Here is a 13,372-nt window from a genome sequence, read left to right on the forward strand (position 1 = left end):
ATGATTCGTTAGATCATTTTATTATCTATTAGCATCAGTTTTTCTCTATCCCGTTGGAGATGCCCTAACGTGATAACAATGGTCTATCGCCTGGCCTACCCCTAATGAGTTGATACCCCTAATGAATTGATAGATGAATCATGAAAGTCAATAAAGCTCATGTCATGATGGGTCCAGTCTATTAGATTCATTCAATGTTCCATGACTGATTTTCTATTGGGTGGGCTGGATTTCAGCCAAAGGAAGGCCCACTTGGCCAACGTTCCTCTTGAACGTGACTGTAAAAATAACGGTTAAATCAATTTTTGATCACGGAAATATACTCAAAATTTAACTTTGATCACCCAAAAATAAAATATTTCAAATTGATCATCCAAAGATTATTTTTGATACAATTTGATCACTCAGGCAGATTTGGATGAAATTTAGGACAATCAAATACTGATTTGACTGTTCTTTTGCGTGGCATGACGATTCAGTTCACAGTAACGCTGATGTGGCAAAAAATATTTTTAATTATTATTATTTTTTAATAAATTGTTAATATGCGAATTTGTCTGGGTTTGTAAGCTAAGAGATGGATTAGTAAGCTGAGAGATCTCGGGGATTTTTCTATTTTTTTTTAAAAATTTTTGTGATTTTTTTTCTATTTTATGTAATTATTTACTATTCAATTGAAATTTTGAGAATTTTTGACGTCGTCATGCCAATTACGCGATATCAAATGATGCTTTAACAGTCCAAATGCCACATCATCATTTGACTACCCTAAATTTCATCAAATCTACCCGAGTAATCAAACTGTATCAAAAAAAAACTTTAGACGACCAACTTGGAACGTTTTATCTTTGGGTGATCAAAATGAAATTTTGAGTATCTTTCAGTGGCTAAAAGTTTGACTTAACCCGTAAAAATACTCACATGTTGTGTTCAATTTGAGCCATAACTACTGTCCAAATTGCAAGTCTCTCACCACAACCCCAACAGAGTATCAACTGACAAATGAGTCGTTCCCCACAAGTGCCTATGAGGGGTAAAGTTCTCTCAATCCATGCACAAAAAAAAGGGCAGATCTTACATTTTATGAACCTCCAACCCGGAACCCTTTAGAGGCACAACCTATTATACGACTAGCCCTATTGACGGATGAAGTCAAAATTTTGGTGGATTGACACTACCTAACGTGCTAAAGTTTCAAGGTAATCCAGAACTACGAGTTCAAATCGTACCTTATTTCAACCAGATGAGGTGAATACATTCATACAAGACCCCATGCAACCAGCAAAAATATCGCCGTCTATGGATGAACAAGAAATCAAGCAAATGGATCTTAATTCTAACCAATACACAATGCTTTCTGGTGTACATACCCTTGCGGAATATCTTGCAATGGTAAGCACATTTTCCAGCCTCCATCATCTGTTCTCCCAAAAACACGCGGCTGTCTCCTTGGGAATGTCTCACGCCAGTCTGGGTGTTTAATCAAATAGTCCCATTGCCTGCAACAGAAAGATTTTTACTCTGTCAAATATCGCCGTACAAGACAGCCTTGAAAAGTAGCCTATAAAATGTTACTCCACAAATGTTCCAGTTTTGATTTGCCCAACTTCTTTTCCCTCTTTTGGAAAGAGCTACTTCGCCCCGACTTAAAGAAAGCTAAGCAGAGAAAACTTCAAACTAGTATAAGATGCGTAAACTAAGGCCAACTGACGTAACAAAAGCAATAATCTGAAACTAATACTATCAGATATAATCACTGTTGCAAGATTCACATCATTTTACAAGTGAAGTACAAAAGGGTAATAACGATTTGAATTTATGCTCATAATTAAGAAGGAATAAATATATTATTTTCTTTTGAATTTATGCTCATATATAATTAAGATGGCCATCAAACGATAGTGACAAGGTGTCGGAAATGTGATGCTACTAAAAACCAAACATCAAAGTCAGAAATTCCATTTATGTAAGGAAGAGAAAAGTAAAAGACATAACTTCGGCTTATACCACGCATTTTGCATTAAGTTGTCCCCGTTAACTCACTCCCCTCAACTTCAAATGAATATAGGAAATATTACAACACATTGATATTATTATATAAGTTCTAGAAAATAAACTGTAAATGGCAATATTCAGAAAGTTAAAAAGAATAAATCTAAGTACCATAAACAATTCAGAGCAGCAGAAGTCAAGGCTTTTCTTTCGAACTATGCTTACCTCCTTCCATTATCCACAAAATCTGGACCTTCCGCAGAAGGTGAAGTGGAACATGAGTGGAGGATTTCCGCATCAGAAAGTTCTTGAAGTACTGAAGCAATACGTACATAGTGTCCAGACCTGCATTAGTAACAAAAAGGAGGAAAACATGTTAACAACATGGAAAAAGAGACAAGGCTTTTCGAATCTAAATTTCCAAAGTATAGAACTAGTAATTCATCGAAGTAAATATTCACAATAGCACAGGCTGAAAAATAGCCATTCCAAAAAAAGACGCAAATATTGAGGGCTATTTCATAAAAATGTACATCTAAAGAATAACACAGGTCGGAGAGATAAATCCAGTGGTAATATACCAAGAGCATGGTGCAATCATAAAACGATCAGTTTGTGTATCATATGTCTCCAACAATTTTTCACGCAAACTAGGATCTTTAAATGATGCAGACACTCGAATTCTCCTCACAATTTCATCCGGACATCTTGAGCTTTTATCGAAACTGGCGGGGGTGATGGATCCAGAGTTAGTTTCCACCTGGAAAAGTATGGCAAATATAAGGGACAGCTTCAACACATCAAGGAATCCATGATAAATAAAGGTGCAATTGTTCTCGTCCCTGCACCAAAATAACAACACATTTTCTTCATTCGCAGACAAGTACGAAAACGTTATTGATTATTAAGAACTATTTCAACAAAAAGAAGTAACTTCACATCTAAAACCCAACTACTTTTGCATATTAAGTAATAAAATCAATGACGATTCAAAACACCCTACTGTGACTAAAATCTTACAAACTTACTATCTAAAAACTTAAGGTGTAGAATAAAATTGAAAACAGAGAATTTCAATAAAGAAACAAGCATAATGTTAAAAAAAAAAAAGAAAAAAAGAAAAACAAATAAGAAATAAGACAAAAACCTAGGCCCACGGCCGAGGTGAATTGTTAATACAATTCACATAGTAGTTATCTTGATAATAACAGATTTCCTAAATACTTAGTAGGAAGACGCTAAGATGGAAGCAGGCCAACCAGAAATTATGTCATTATTTTTACACTCTTCACATAATTTAAACTTCTTCACATTTAACTACCCAAAGACAACTAAAAAGAGATAAAAAAGATTGTTGCAGCAGACCAGGAGTCCATTGAAAATGGGGTATGAGTTTTCCTGAGAATCCCTCCTTGTGTTATGTGCAAGAACAAAGAGAGTATGAATGTGAAACTTTTCCTGTCTGTTCTGCAAAGTTTCAACGATTTTGGCACATATAGGAACGGAATAACCATCTGATTGTGCACTGCTTTCTGACAGTTGGCTACCATAAGCATGCTGCACAAAAAGGTCAACATTATATTTTTACTTTAATCATTTGGCCACTGGGCATGTAATTACATCTCTCGAAATACAATAACTTATTAGTAGAAGATCCAGGGCCAGACTTCAGTAGAAACATCTTCAAAAGCACCAAGCAAATGCACCTGCATTTTATAGGAAGTGTGAGGTTTCAACCACGAAAAGAATCCATAGTTTATCCAGGAGTTCATAAACAGAGGTTTGAAACATAAAAAGAAGAAGTGAATACATCCAATCCAGATTCATCTTTGCAGTCAAGCAGTGACAACATCTCATTGAGGCCATTTTCCACAGATTGTGGGAAATCCATATGGGCAATCGACGTCCTGAAAGAAGCACAATAAAAAATCACAAAATGTAGATTCAATACTAAAACAACTTTGTAGAAAAGTCAGACTATATCTTAATTGATACATGTCCGTAATGAAATGGATTCTTACATTCCACTTTTCCGGTTCCGTATAACAAGGCCCACACAAGTCGTTGCTTCATCAGTACCAACGAACTTTCATCCAGAAAAATAAAAGAGATACAGATGTTCAAGTTGCAGAAAGCAAAACAATTAACCAAAAAGTGAGGTTTACAAAGAGAAAATGTATAAAGAACACAGCAGCACTTATCATCAGAGCCACCATGCAATTCGCAACACAAGCACTAAATTATGTGAAATTGTGAATAATCATCAGTAAACAGACTACACACAGCTATTTAATTATCAACATGTTGTATGATTCTGATAGAGTCGTGCCCATACACGCTCAGCACTCAAGGCCCAACCGACACCCACCCATATGGGCCGGCTGTACCCAAGGCCTCCCAGCCCATACTAGAAAACCTTGGGTACTAAGGGAGGCCCATACCTCCCCCTATAAACAACATCTTAGTCGTGCCCATACACGCTCAGCACTCAAGGCCCAACCGACACCCACCCATATGGGCCGGCTGTACCCAAGGCCTCCCAGCCCATACTAGAAAACCTTGGGTACTAAGGGAGGCCCATACCTCCCCCTATAAACAACATCTTAGCTCCCACATCTTTCGATGTGGGACAATCCTATCAATACCCTCCCCTTCAAGACCAACGCCCACGTTGGTCGAGCACCATGGCCGACCACTCCGGCAGGCGCACCCCCGTTGGTCGAGCACCATGGCTGGCCACTCCGCAGGCACGGTCCCAAGTTGAAGGCACGATGTGGGACAATCCTATCAATACCCTCCCATTCAAGAGCAACGCCCACGTTGGTCGAGCACCATGGCCGACCACTGCGGCAGGCGCACCCCCGTTGGTCGAGCACCATGGCTGGCCACTCCGCAGGCACGGTCCCAAGTTGAAGGCACAACAGGATCATGCTTCGATACCATTGATAGAGTCGTGCCCATACACGCTCAGCACTCAAGGCCCAACCGACACCCACCCATATGGGCCGGCTGTACCCAAGGCCTCCCAGCCCATACTAGAAAACCTTGGGTACTAAGGGAGGCCCATACCTCCCCCTATAAACAACATCTTAGCTCCCACATCTTTCGATGTGGGACAATCCTATCAGATTCCAACATTTACCATGCACTTAGAACCTCAATCAAAAATGGAAATCAGGGTTTCAATCATGAGCCTAAAACCCCAAGGGATATGACAACACAATGATATACCATTTGCTGACTAAAAAATAAGTACATCACATCCATTTATGTTTATGGTATAAGATCATAGATTAGAATTGATAAAAAATCGTTTATGCTGGCGAGAATGCCAAAGTTTATAGCTCTGTAAAGATCGAGCAGATTTCTAATCAAGCAGCATTTTTCAAGGGTTACTTTTTCTAAAACATGAGGCAACTCCACGTCCAGGACCTAGTATAATACGTAGACTATTTACACCATTAGTATTCGTCCATAAAATTATCACAATTCACACATATAGCACTTGTGTTTTTTCTGCCCCTTTTCTGGTTTCTCAGTGTTGCTTTAGGAACCCAACTAACAATAAAAGAACAAATTTGTAAAAGATGACCACCCAGCGATAGCAGTAATTGATAAGAAAACCAAATAGCTACATAAGAATCAGAAATAGAGTGGAAAAAAAAACAAAAAAAAAAAACAGAAAATCATACATCCACACGTGCAGGGTCAACAGTCGCATATTCTCTTTGGAAGACGTACACCCATTTCTTCTGTGCCGAAGCAGAGAACTTTGTTTCCCTGGTAGACTTGAAGGCATGAGCAACAGACACCAAAGTTGGGTGCTCCATCAAAGCAAGTAGGGTATCTCTTCCCTATTCATATGCACAATTTTCTTGATCAGTTAAGGAGTTTTCCAATAATCCAATCATCAAGTATTACTAGCATGATTTATTAACTGCAACCAAACTCTCTGATTCTTAATTAACAGTGACTAGCTCAACATCATCGATACCAATTTCTTTCCTTTTTCTTGCGTTTTCTCACGGACCAAACAAGTTTGGGCAAGTGGGTTTCAGAAAAATTAATTTCCTTATGATTTAGCAAATCGATTGTCTATTAAATTTTACAATACTGATTATTGAAATAAAACGAAAAATTACCGGAGATGGAGATGAAAACGATGAAGAACGTGCCGGAAACGGGGCTCCATCTACAAAGATCATGACTTTATCGCAACCCAGAAAGATTTCTTGTATTGTTAAATTCTCTTCACTCTTCAGTCGCAGCGAGAGAGCAAGCAAGCAAGAACACGAACAGTATTTGACGGGGTCGTTACATTTTCTACTGATGTTGGCCAATGGGAAGAGAGAAAGTAGTAAGAATATGGTGCACCGCGCCACATTGTAATACTCCCACCTACTCGCACGCTTAACACGTGTATAAAAATCAGTAACAAATACTAACAAACTTTTCCTAATTAATTTTGAGACTGACACTCTCCTCCTTTCTTCTTCTCCGATGAATTCAAAAACCATAAGCCCACCAAAAATCCCGGCTACCACAACCACAGCCGCCATGGCCTCTACCCCTGCCAGTACCACCACCACCATGACCTCTGTGCCTGCCGGTACTGCCGCGCGCACACTCACTACAGCAACAGCCGCAGCTCCATCTCCGCAATTGCAATCAAGATCCCATCCTCCTCTTTCTCATCCCCACCCATACCAAATTCAACAACACCAACATCAACCTACATACGCAGCAACCCAAATTAGAACCACCCAAAACCCTAACCAGACCCAGCAAGTCCCCAATTCATCAACTGCGACTTGTCAGGGTGTCCTCTACCCTGTGGCTTCGTCGGGACGCGGCTTTATTTCTAACCCCAACAGGCCTCCACTTCTTCAGAAACACGCGGTTACTGTTGCGAATCCTGGTGGGTACCCACTTCTTCCCGTCGGGTACCCGAGGGTGCATCCAGTTGGGGCCGTTTCGCCACAATTTGATGGCGCCGTGAACTTGCACCACATGGTTAGGCACCCTAGTCCCCACTTGCAGCAACAGCACCAGTACCGCCAGCCTGTTGGGTATGCAGCTGCTGCTGGTGGTGGTGTGATCAAGGGGGTTCCAGTCTCTGGGCAACAAAAGGTTTTCTTTTTCTCTGCTAAACTATTTCTGAGTGCTTTTTTAATTATAATTTTTGTCTTGGATGGTCTTAAACTGATGTTGGATTGAATGAATGGGTTTGGTTTGTTCGATCTATTCTTCCTTACCATTTGTGTGAATGGAAGTTGCATAATCTGGGATTTATTGTCAGCATGTTATCATTTAAATTATCCATCGCGAAGACTGCAATTCTGCTATTGCAATGAAAGCTAGGTGCCAAATTGAAGGAGTATGTTTCACAACTTGACATAGGGTGTATTGGTTATTTGATACTTAAAAAGGTTTGACCTTCAAAAAGTTCTTAGAGGCACAATCTATAGCATCAGTTCTGCTTCGATGAGTTTGAAATGGTTAAGGATATAGCTTCTTAGGTCAACAAAATACAAGTTAACTGCTGTGCAACACACAGAGTTCTATTAGCCTCTGTCAAATTTGGCTTTTTCATATGATTTATCTTGTATTTTTGGTTGCTTACTAATGGCAGTCTTGAAGCATAAAGTGCTTCCATAGGTGTTTTGGCTTTGGATCCTTAGTACTGGTTTAATATCGCTCTGATAGGCTATGAAGATTGAGTGTGGATTGAATGCTTCTCTAGCGAGGAATCTTATGAAGTTTGTTGATATATAGGTAGACTTTGCAAGTACTAATTTGTTTCTCTACTTCAAAATGAGGAATATAATTATTTCATGATTTCTTATCTGGAAGTGAAGCTATAAAAGGCTTTCGCTTGATCTATATCTATTTTAGAAGTCATAGGTGTTCGGCTATTGTTGCAGCTCATGTGTGGCATTGTGGGTTGGATACGAAAAACAGGATGAGGTTGATTTAGAATTCAAGCTTTGAGAATCAGTTCAGCTTTGTTATCGATCAAGTTTAATCGGTTTATTATGTTTAACTTATATGCTTACATGAATTATCAAAGTCTCTTGTTTATCTTTTATTTTCTGCACTGATATTGATAACCGATGTTGATTAAAGAGTTCTAGTTATCTTGTTGATTTCTTTCCTGGAAGCTTAGAATTCACAACTCTTACAATCATTTTTACCTGCAAATTCTATTTTCTTTCACTGATGCTCTATGCTATGTTCATTATATTTCTCATCATTTGGTGGATTTATCTATATATTGTTCTTGTTTTAGGTTGCTCCATCTCCATCTCCTGTCTCTGATTCTAATGGCCATAAAAAAACGAGGTAATGCTGAATGATAAAATATGTGTTTTTCTTATTACGTTATGATTAAGTATGTGTTGATAAAAACGTAAACAACACCCGTGCACAAGGCTCCCGCAGTGGGCGGGGTCGGGGACAAACAAGATATACGCATACCTTACCCCGACATAATACAGGCAAACATGTGCTATGCGTTGATGTATTGTTAGTATTTATTGTGTTTTATATTGTGTAGGGATAGAAGCAGAGATGATACTACCATAATTAGAGATCGAAAAGTAAGCTAAACATTATCCTTCTTTCTTTTTTAAATTTTTCACTCTATGATTCACTGTACTCATTCAGCCTAGTTTTATCAAAATATAAATAACTGCTAGGACTGCGGCATTTTTGCTCTTTGTTAGGTTTTCTTGGACTTCTAGTGTCATTGACCCAGGGATTTATGTTTCTAGGTTAAAATATCAGATGGATCTTCTCTTTATGCTCTTTGCCGATCATGGTTGAGAAATGGGGTTCCTGAAGAAAGTCAGGTTACGACCTTTCAAATTTTTCTCCCAACTGATTTCTTAAGTTAGGTTTTCATTTGATTACATTTGAGAATATCATTGTCCCATAACACTTTGCTATCACTTATCAGTTTCAAGAATGTAGCCTGAGCAAGCAATTGAAGTTTCTTTTCATGCCTTTCTCAAGCTTCATTAATTCTTACTTTATGTAGCCACAATATGGAGATGGTTTAGTGTCTCTTCCAAGACCTTTGCCAATACCTCCAGCTGAAGCTCATAGGCCAGCAAAAAAGGATGGCAGCGAAGAAGTAGAGGAAGATGCAGTGGTTTGTTTCTCTGAATTTCAGTTTCCTATTGATGCTTGTTTTAGATTTTATGTCAGTGGTTATAAGTAAGCAAGTCAAATGTATTGCCACACACTTGTGTCAACTATGCAGGAAAAAAAATAGGAAGAAACAAATTTTAAAGGACAGCAGTTCCCCTTTCTGTCACTCTTACGGGGAGCTGAACTGTCTTTACTTTATTGAATTTTAGGCTTGAATGTATTTGTCCAACAGACAGTAATCTCCCTCTCAATTCTTCAAGTGTTTTCGTTGTTTACATTATAACTTCATTGGTAGCTGCTATCTACTTACATTGCATGGCAAAAATTTAGTGGGAAATAGGTAGAAAAGAGTATTGACATGAAGGATACGTTCTTGTCCTCCCCCCAAAAAAAGTTTATGGGGATGATGCTACTTTTCTGTGCTTAATCTTACTGTATAGAAAGAAATTTGATTGATTTTCCTTGTTGGTTTTTTTCCTTTTTAATGATTTTCCTTGTTGGTTGAGTCTGCTTTTCATGTTTTCAGGATGAGGAATCTGTTGATCATCTTTCGACGGATGATATATTAAAAAGACACATCAAGCGTGCTAAAAAGGTTCGATCAAGGTAATGTTTACATTTACTATCGCATTGATTTTATTAATTTGTGCTCCCATTGCCCAAGCCTTACGCGTGGTAGTTGAAGAAAATAGGAGGTTTATCAGAAGCTGGAAAGCTTTTGAATTCCGGATCATTTTCCTCGACTGTATTAGGGTACCAGAATATGAGCTCCTTTTTTTAGGGCCTTGAAAAGCCATTCTGAGTAGCAAGGACAGTCGAGGAAGTTGAGTCTAGGATTCTTGATCCGAATGAGGTCAAAAGTGAATTTGTAGATGTAGAGAGATCGTTCAAGCAGAACTTTTTGCCAATGAATATCTCTAGATCAATTGGAGGAGTTGGCTAAAGTCATAATGTAGTAGGCCAGAAGCACTCTTTTCTCCTAAAAGATGGCAGAGGCCCTGGCGATTGAGAATCTGGCAATCATTATTCATTCCTCCTATGGTTGTCACTTGTGGCAACTGTGTCATACACGAGTACTTGATATTATGAAATTCCAAAGTTTTTATACTATGATGACTTAGTCAACTGGACTCTTCTTTGATCAATAAATCTTTTTTCTTGTTTCACTTGTAGGTTAAGAGAAGAAAGATTAAAACGAATAGCCAGGTACAAAACCAGGCTAGCTCTTCTACTTCCACCACTCATAGAACAGTTCAGAAATGATACAAATGCAGGAAACTGAACCCTACTGGCATATCAAGACATCATCAATGTGCCCGAACTGATCAGTGTGCCCTCATCCGTTCATGCCACCCCGATAAACACATGGAGACTGGAGAGTGGGAAGAGTAGAATGCTGATCCCATAGTTGATTAAAATCTTGCAAGCTTTTTTTGTGAGTGTTCATGAACTTGTTAGCTTCCCTGTATTGCATTAGATCTTCCTAATTATTAACAAATTCATAGTTGGAGACTGAATTTTCTTTTTCCAGAAGAAGGGTGAGAAAACTGCCATTTTATTATCTTCCTGTAGTGTTCCTAGGTTGGTGAGGAGTTATAGGAATTTCCCCCTGTTTTTTTTTCCTTGTCTGTTTGTTCAGTTTCTACTTTTGAGTTTTGACCAGAGTTTGATAGACAGACTGCATGGAAAGTTAAATTTATCCTTCTTTTTGAAAAGCAGTAGAAGTTGATGGCCTTTATTTAATATTTATCCAATTCTACGGAAAACAAAAATAAAGAAAAAGAATAATTTATTATAGAATGTAGATGATGTTAATTAGAGGAGGGCCCAACATTATTGCCTAGTGGGCCTTCATGGGCCTAAACAATACTTTTCAAAGTTGCAAATCCATTTAGTAAAAGCTACTTTTTGGTCAAATGTGTATGTATATTCCATAGACTTATGTTAGTGCTTTGTTAATTGTTGAAAACAGTTTAAAATAATGACTTAATGAGTCATAAAGTAATCTGAAATTCAGGATTAGGTTGGGATGTTTGTTTCTTGTAGGGTATAAATAAATATAAAGTGGAGTATATTATACTGGTTTTTATGATTGCTTACCCCTCTAAAAATTGTTGATTACTTAATAAACAAGTATTAGTTTGATTAATCAATTTTAAAGCAAATTTATCTTATGACATATACTATTTTATTGTCAACTCAGAAGCTGCCAACATACCAAATCCACAAAAAAACATACCAAATCCAAAAAGTCAATCAAGTTTAAAACAACTTTTTTTATATTAAAAAAAAGTTCAATATTTTGGACTCTTTGTGGACTATTTCAGAATATATATATATATAAGAATTCTCTTATGAGATTCTAAAATAAGATTTTAAAATGAAGTCCTAACATTTAGGGTTCAAATCTTTTTTAAAAAAAATTTTAAAATATATATTTGTATTTTGATCGGTCTTTTTTGTTCGAAACAAGAATCAAATTCAACATGAAAAGTATTATGGATCATTAGATATAAAACAAAAAACATTTCATATACTTTTCAGGTTGCGTATGATTTTTGCTTCAAACAAAAAAATATTGTTGGATTCATAAAATCGATCAAAATACAAATATATTTTTTTCAAATTTAAAAAAAATATTTTCAACCCCAAAAATGAAGCCTAGAAATTAGGATTCTTTATATATATCTCAAGAAGAAAGAAGTGAAATGTGTTGGGAATGGTGGATGGAAGAATCAAATTAAAGTTTGGTAAAAAGTCATTGATGGCTTAGACTTCCATTGAAATCAAGCACCACCCAACAAAATTCTTATTCAACATTTTCAAGTCTTTTTCATGATAATCATCGTCATAATTATCATGATTAAAATAATTATTTAGTAATCATATCCACGTAGAAACAAATGACACAATCTCCAACTACTCCCATTTAATTAGATTCAAGAGATAAGGAGGAGTGTTTGAAAGGATATGTTGAGAGTCAATAGAAACATTATTTTTTTCCCCAAAATTTCAAGGCCTAGAATTCTCAATCTATCTCTCTTGCCTTTCAATTCTCTTATCATTGCATTTTCTGTGTGGAAGAGGTAGGCCTACCAAACCCAAATTTGTTAGCCTCTACCCATGTTTTTTTTTGCCCCGCAAAATGTAATATACCTAATTGTATTAAATTACCTAACAAATTAGATAATTGAGACCCGTAAGCACACAGACCATTATAAAAATCGAGTACGACCACCGGACATGGCCAGACGATTGTTGAATGATGTTGTATATTGTAAATCCACACCCCCATACACACCAACAATATTGTCCGCTTTGAGTTGTCTAGTTTCAAAGGATACATCGAGTCCGCACTGCTTTGTTCTTCCCAAACCCAATTGCTAAAGGCCGAAGCCACAAACTCACTGGGAAAACCCAGCTACTAATGGGTTAAAGCCTCACTCACTAGACTTGAGAAAAGGTCTTGTTGTGTGTAGGGAGTGGTGGGCTTGGCACATATACCACTCGGTTGGGAGTTAGCCAACCAATGTAGGACAATGGTTTTAACACCATACTCCACCGGTCTACGCTGTGTAACAAAGACTGAATAGAAAAAACAACACACATATTACAACTTGGATCTATTGCAATGATCTTGGCTTCCCCTTCAACAAGAGAGACAGATCTCTCTTATATATGAAAATCTCAACACCATAAAATTGAATTTATGTCGCCAGAGCACACCATAAATGCCGATGATCGAAGATCTAACAAATGGAGGAGATCTATAGCTAGGAAGAGAAATCCTACAAAATCCTTGATCAACATAAAAATAATTAAATAGATCTAGATTGAGAAAGGGCAGATCAATCCCATGGGAGGAGGAGTAGAAGGGGTGGAGAGGAGGAGAAGAGTAGGATCTCTCCTCCTCCCCAATCGGTTTTGAAGATGAGATGAGAGTTAAGAGTTTTTTTTTTTAGAGAGAGAGGGAGAAGGAGGCCTCTACACTTGTTTAATTATACAATTCAATTTAATTTTTTTTGATAAGCCAATTCAAGTTAATTTTCTTTATAGAGTAATCAAGTAGCATCCACAAAGCCTTACCCCTAAATATTTTTGAAATGATTTGCATTACTATTTTGTTCAAAATTGTCATTATACTAATACAAAAAGGTTTGATCTTGACTGTAGAGGTGAGTTTTGAATCCATAATTTGTACGTCCTAAAGTTGTTATGTGAAATGTCA

General features: G+C 37.4%; 2 protein-coding genes across 2 annotated transcripts; one reads left to right on the top strand and one right to left on the bottom strand.

Moving 5' to 3' along the window:
- Positions 1 to 1,211: 1,211 nt before the first annotated feature.
- Positions 1,212 to 6,615, bottom strand: LOC119998473 (protein N-terminal asparagine amidohydrolase). Its single transcript, XM_038845815.1, has 9 exons — positions 6,135 to 6,615; positions 5,685 to 5,846; positions 4,014 to 4,078; positions 3,803 to 3,899; positions 3,660 to 3,698; positions 3,358 to 3,549; positions 2,574 to 2,752; positions 2,218 to 2,337; positions 1,212 to 1,499 (listed from the first exon to the last, which is right to left on the bottom strand). The coding sequence occupies exons 1-9, from the start codon at positions 6,582 to 6,584 to the stop codon at positions 1,337 to 1,339; spliced, it is 1,467 nt and encodes a 488-aa protein (XP_038701743.1). The 5' UTR covers positions 6,585 to 6,615; the 3' UTR covers positions 1,212 to 1,336.
- On the top strand, positions 6,564 to 10,859 carry LOC119998479. Its single transcript, XM_038845824.1, has 7 exons — positions 6,564 to 7,122; positions 8,282 to 8,334; positions 8,549 to 8,591; positions 8,766 to 8,843; positions 9,032 to 9,145; positions 9,671 to 9,750; positions 10,318 to 10,859. The coding sequence occupies exons 1-7, from the start codon at positions 6,583 to 6,585 to the stop codon at positions 10,424 to 10,426; spliced, it is 1,017 nt and encodes a 338-aa protein (XP_038701752.1). The 5' UTR covers positions 6,564 to 6,582; the 3' UTR covers positions 10,427 to 10,859.
- Positions 10,860 to 13,372: the final 2,513 nt, after the last annotated feature.

Source organism: Tripterygium wilfordii, chromosome 1 (genome assembly GCF_013401445.1).
Source record: "Tripterygium wilfordii isolate XIE 37 chromosome 1, ASM1340144v1, whole genome shotgun sequence".
In the NCBI taxonomy this organism is placed as follows: domain Eukaryota; kingdom Viridiplantae; phylum Streptophyta; class Magnoliopsida; order Celastrales; family Celastraceae; genus Tripterygium; species Tripterygium wilfordii.

Excerpts from the sequence above, each read along its gene's own strand:
- LOC119998473 (XM_038845815.1), bottom strand. The coding sequence starts at position 6,584 with ATGGTGGTGGTGGTACTGGCAGGGGTAGAGGCCATGGCGGCTGTGGTT. Across the intron at positions 4,079-5,684 it reads TTGACCCTGCACGTGTGGAT|TTCGTTGGTACTGATGAAGC; the intron begins GTATGATTTTCT and ends TCTGGATGAAAG. Across the intron at positions 2,338-2,573 it reads ATGATTGCACCATGCTCTTG|GTCTGGACACTATGTACGTA; the intron begins GTATATTACCAC and ends TTACTAATGCAG.
- LOC119998479 (XM_038845824.1), top strand. The coding sequence starts at position 6,583 with ATGACCTCTGTGCCTGCCGGTACTGCCGCGCGCACACTCACTACAGCA. Across the intron at positions 8,844-9,031 it reads GGGTTCCTGAAGAAAGTCAG|CCACAATATGGAGATGGTTT; the intron begins GTTACGACCTTT and ends TACTTTATGTAG. Across the intron at positions 9,751-10,317 it reads GCTAAAAAGGTTCGATCAAG|GTTAAGAGAAGAAAGATTAA; the intron begins GTAATGTTTACA and ends TTTCACTTGTAG.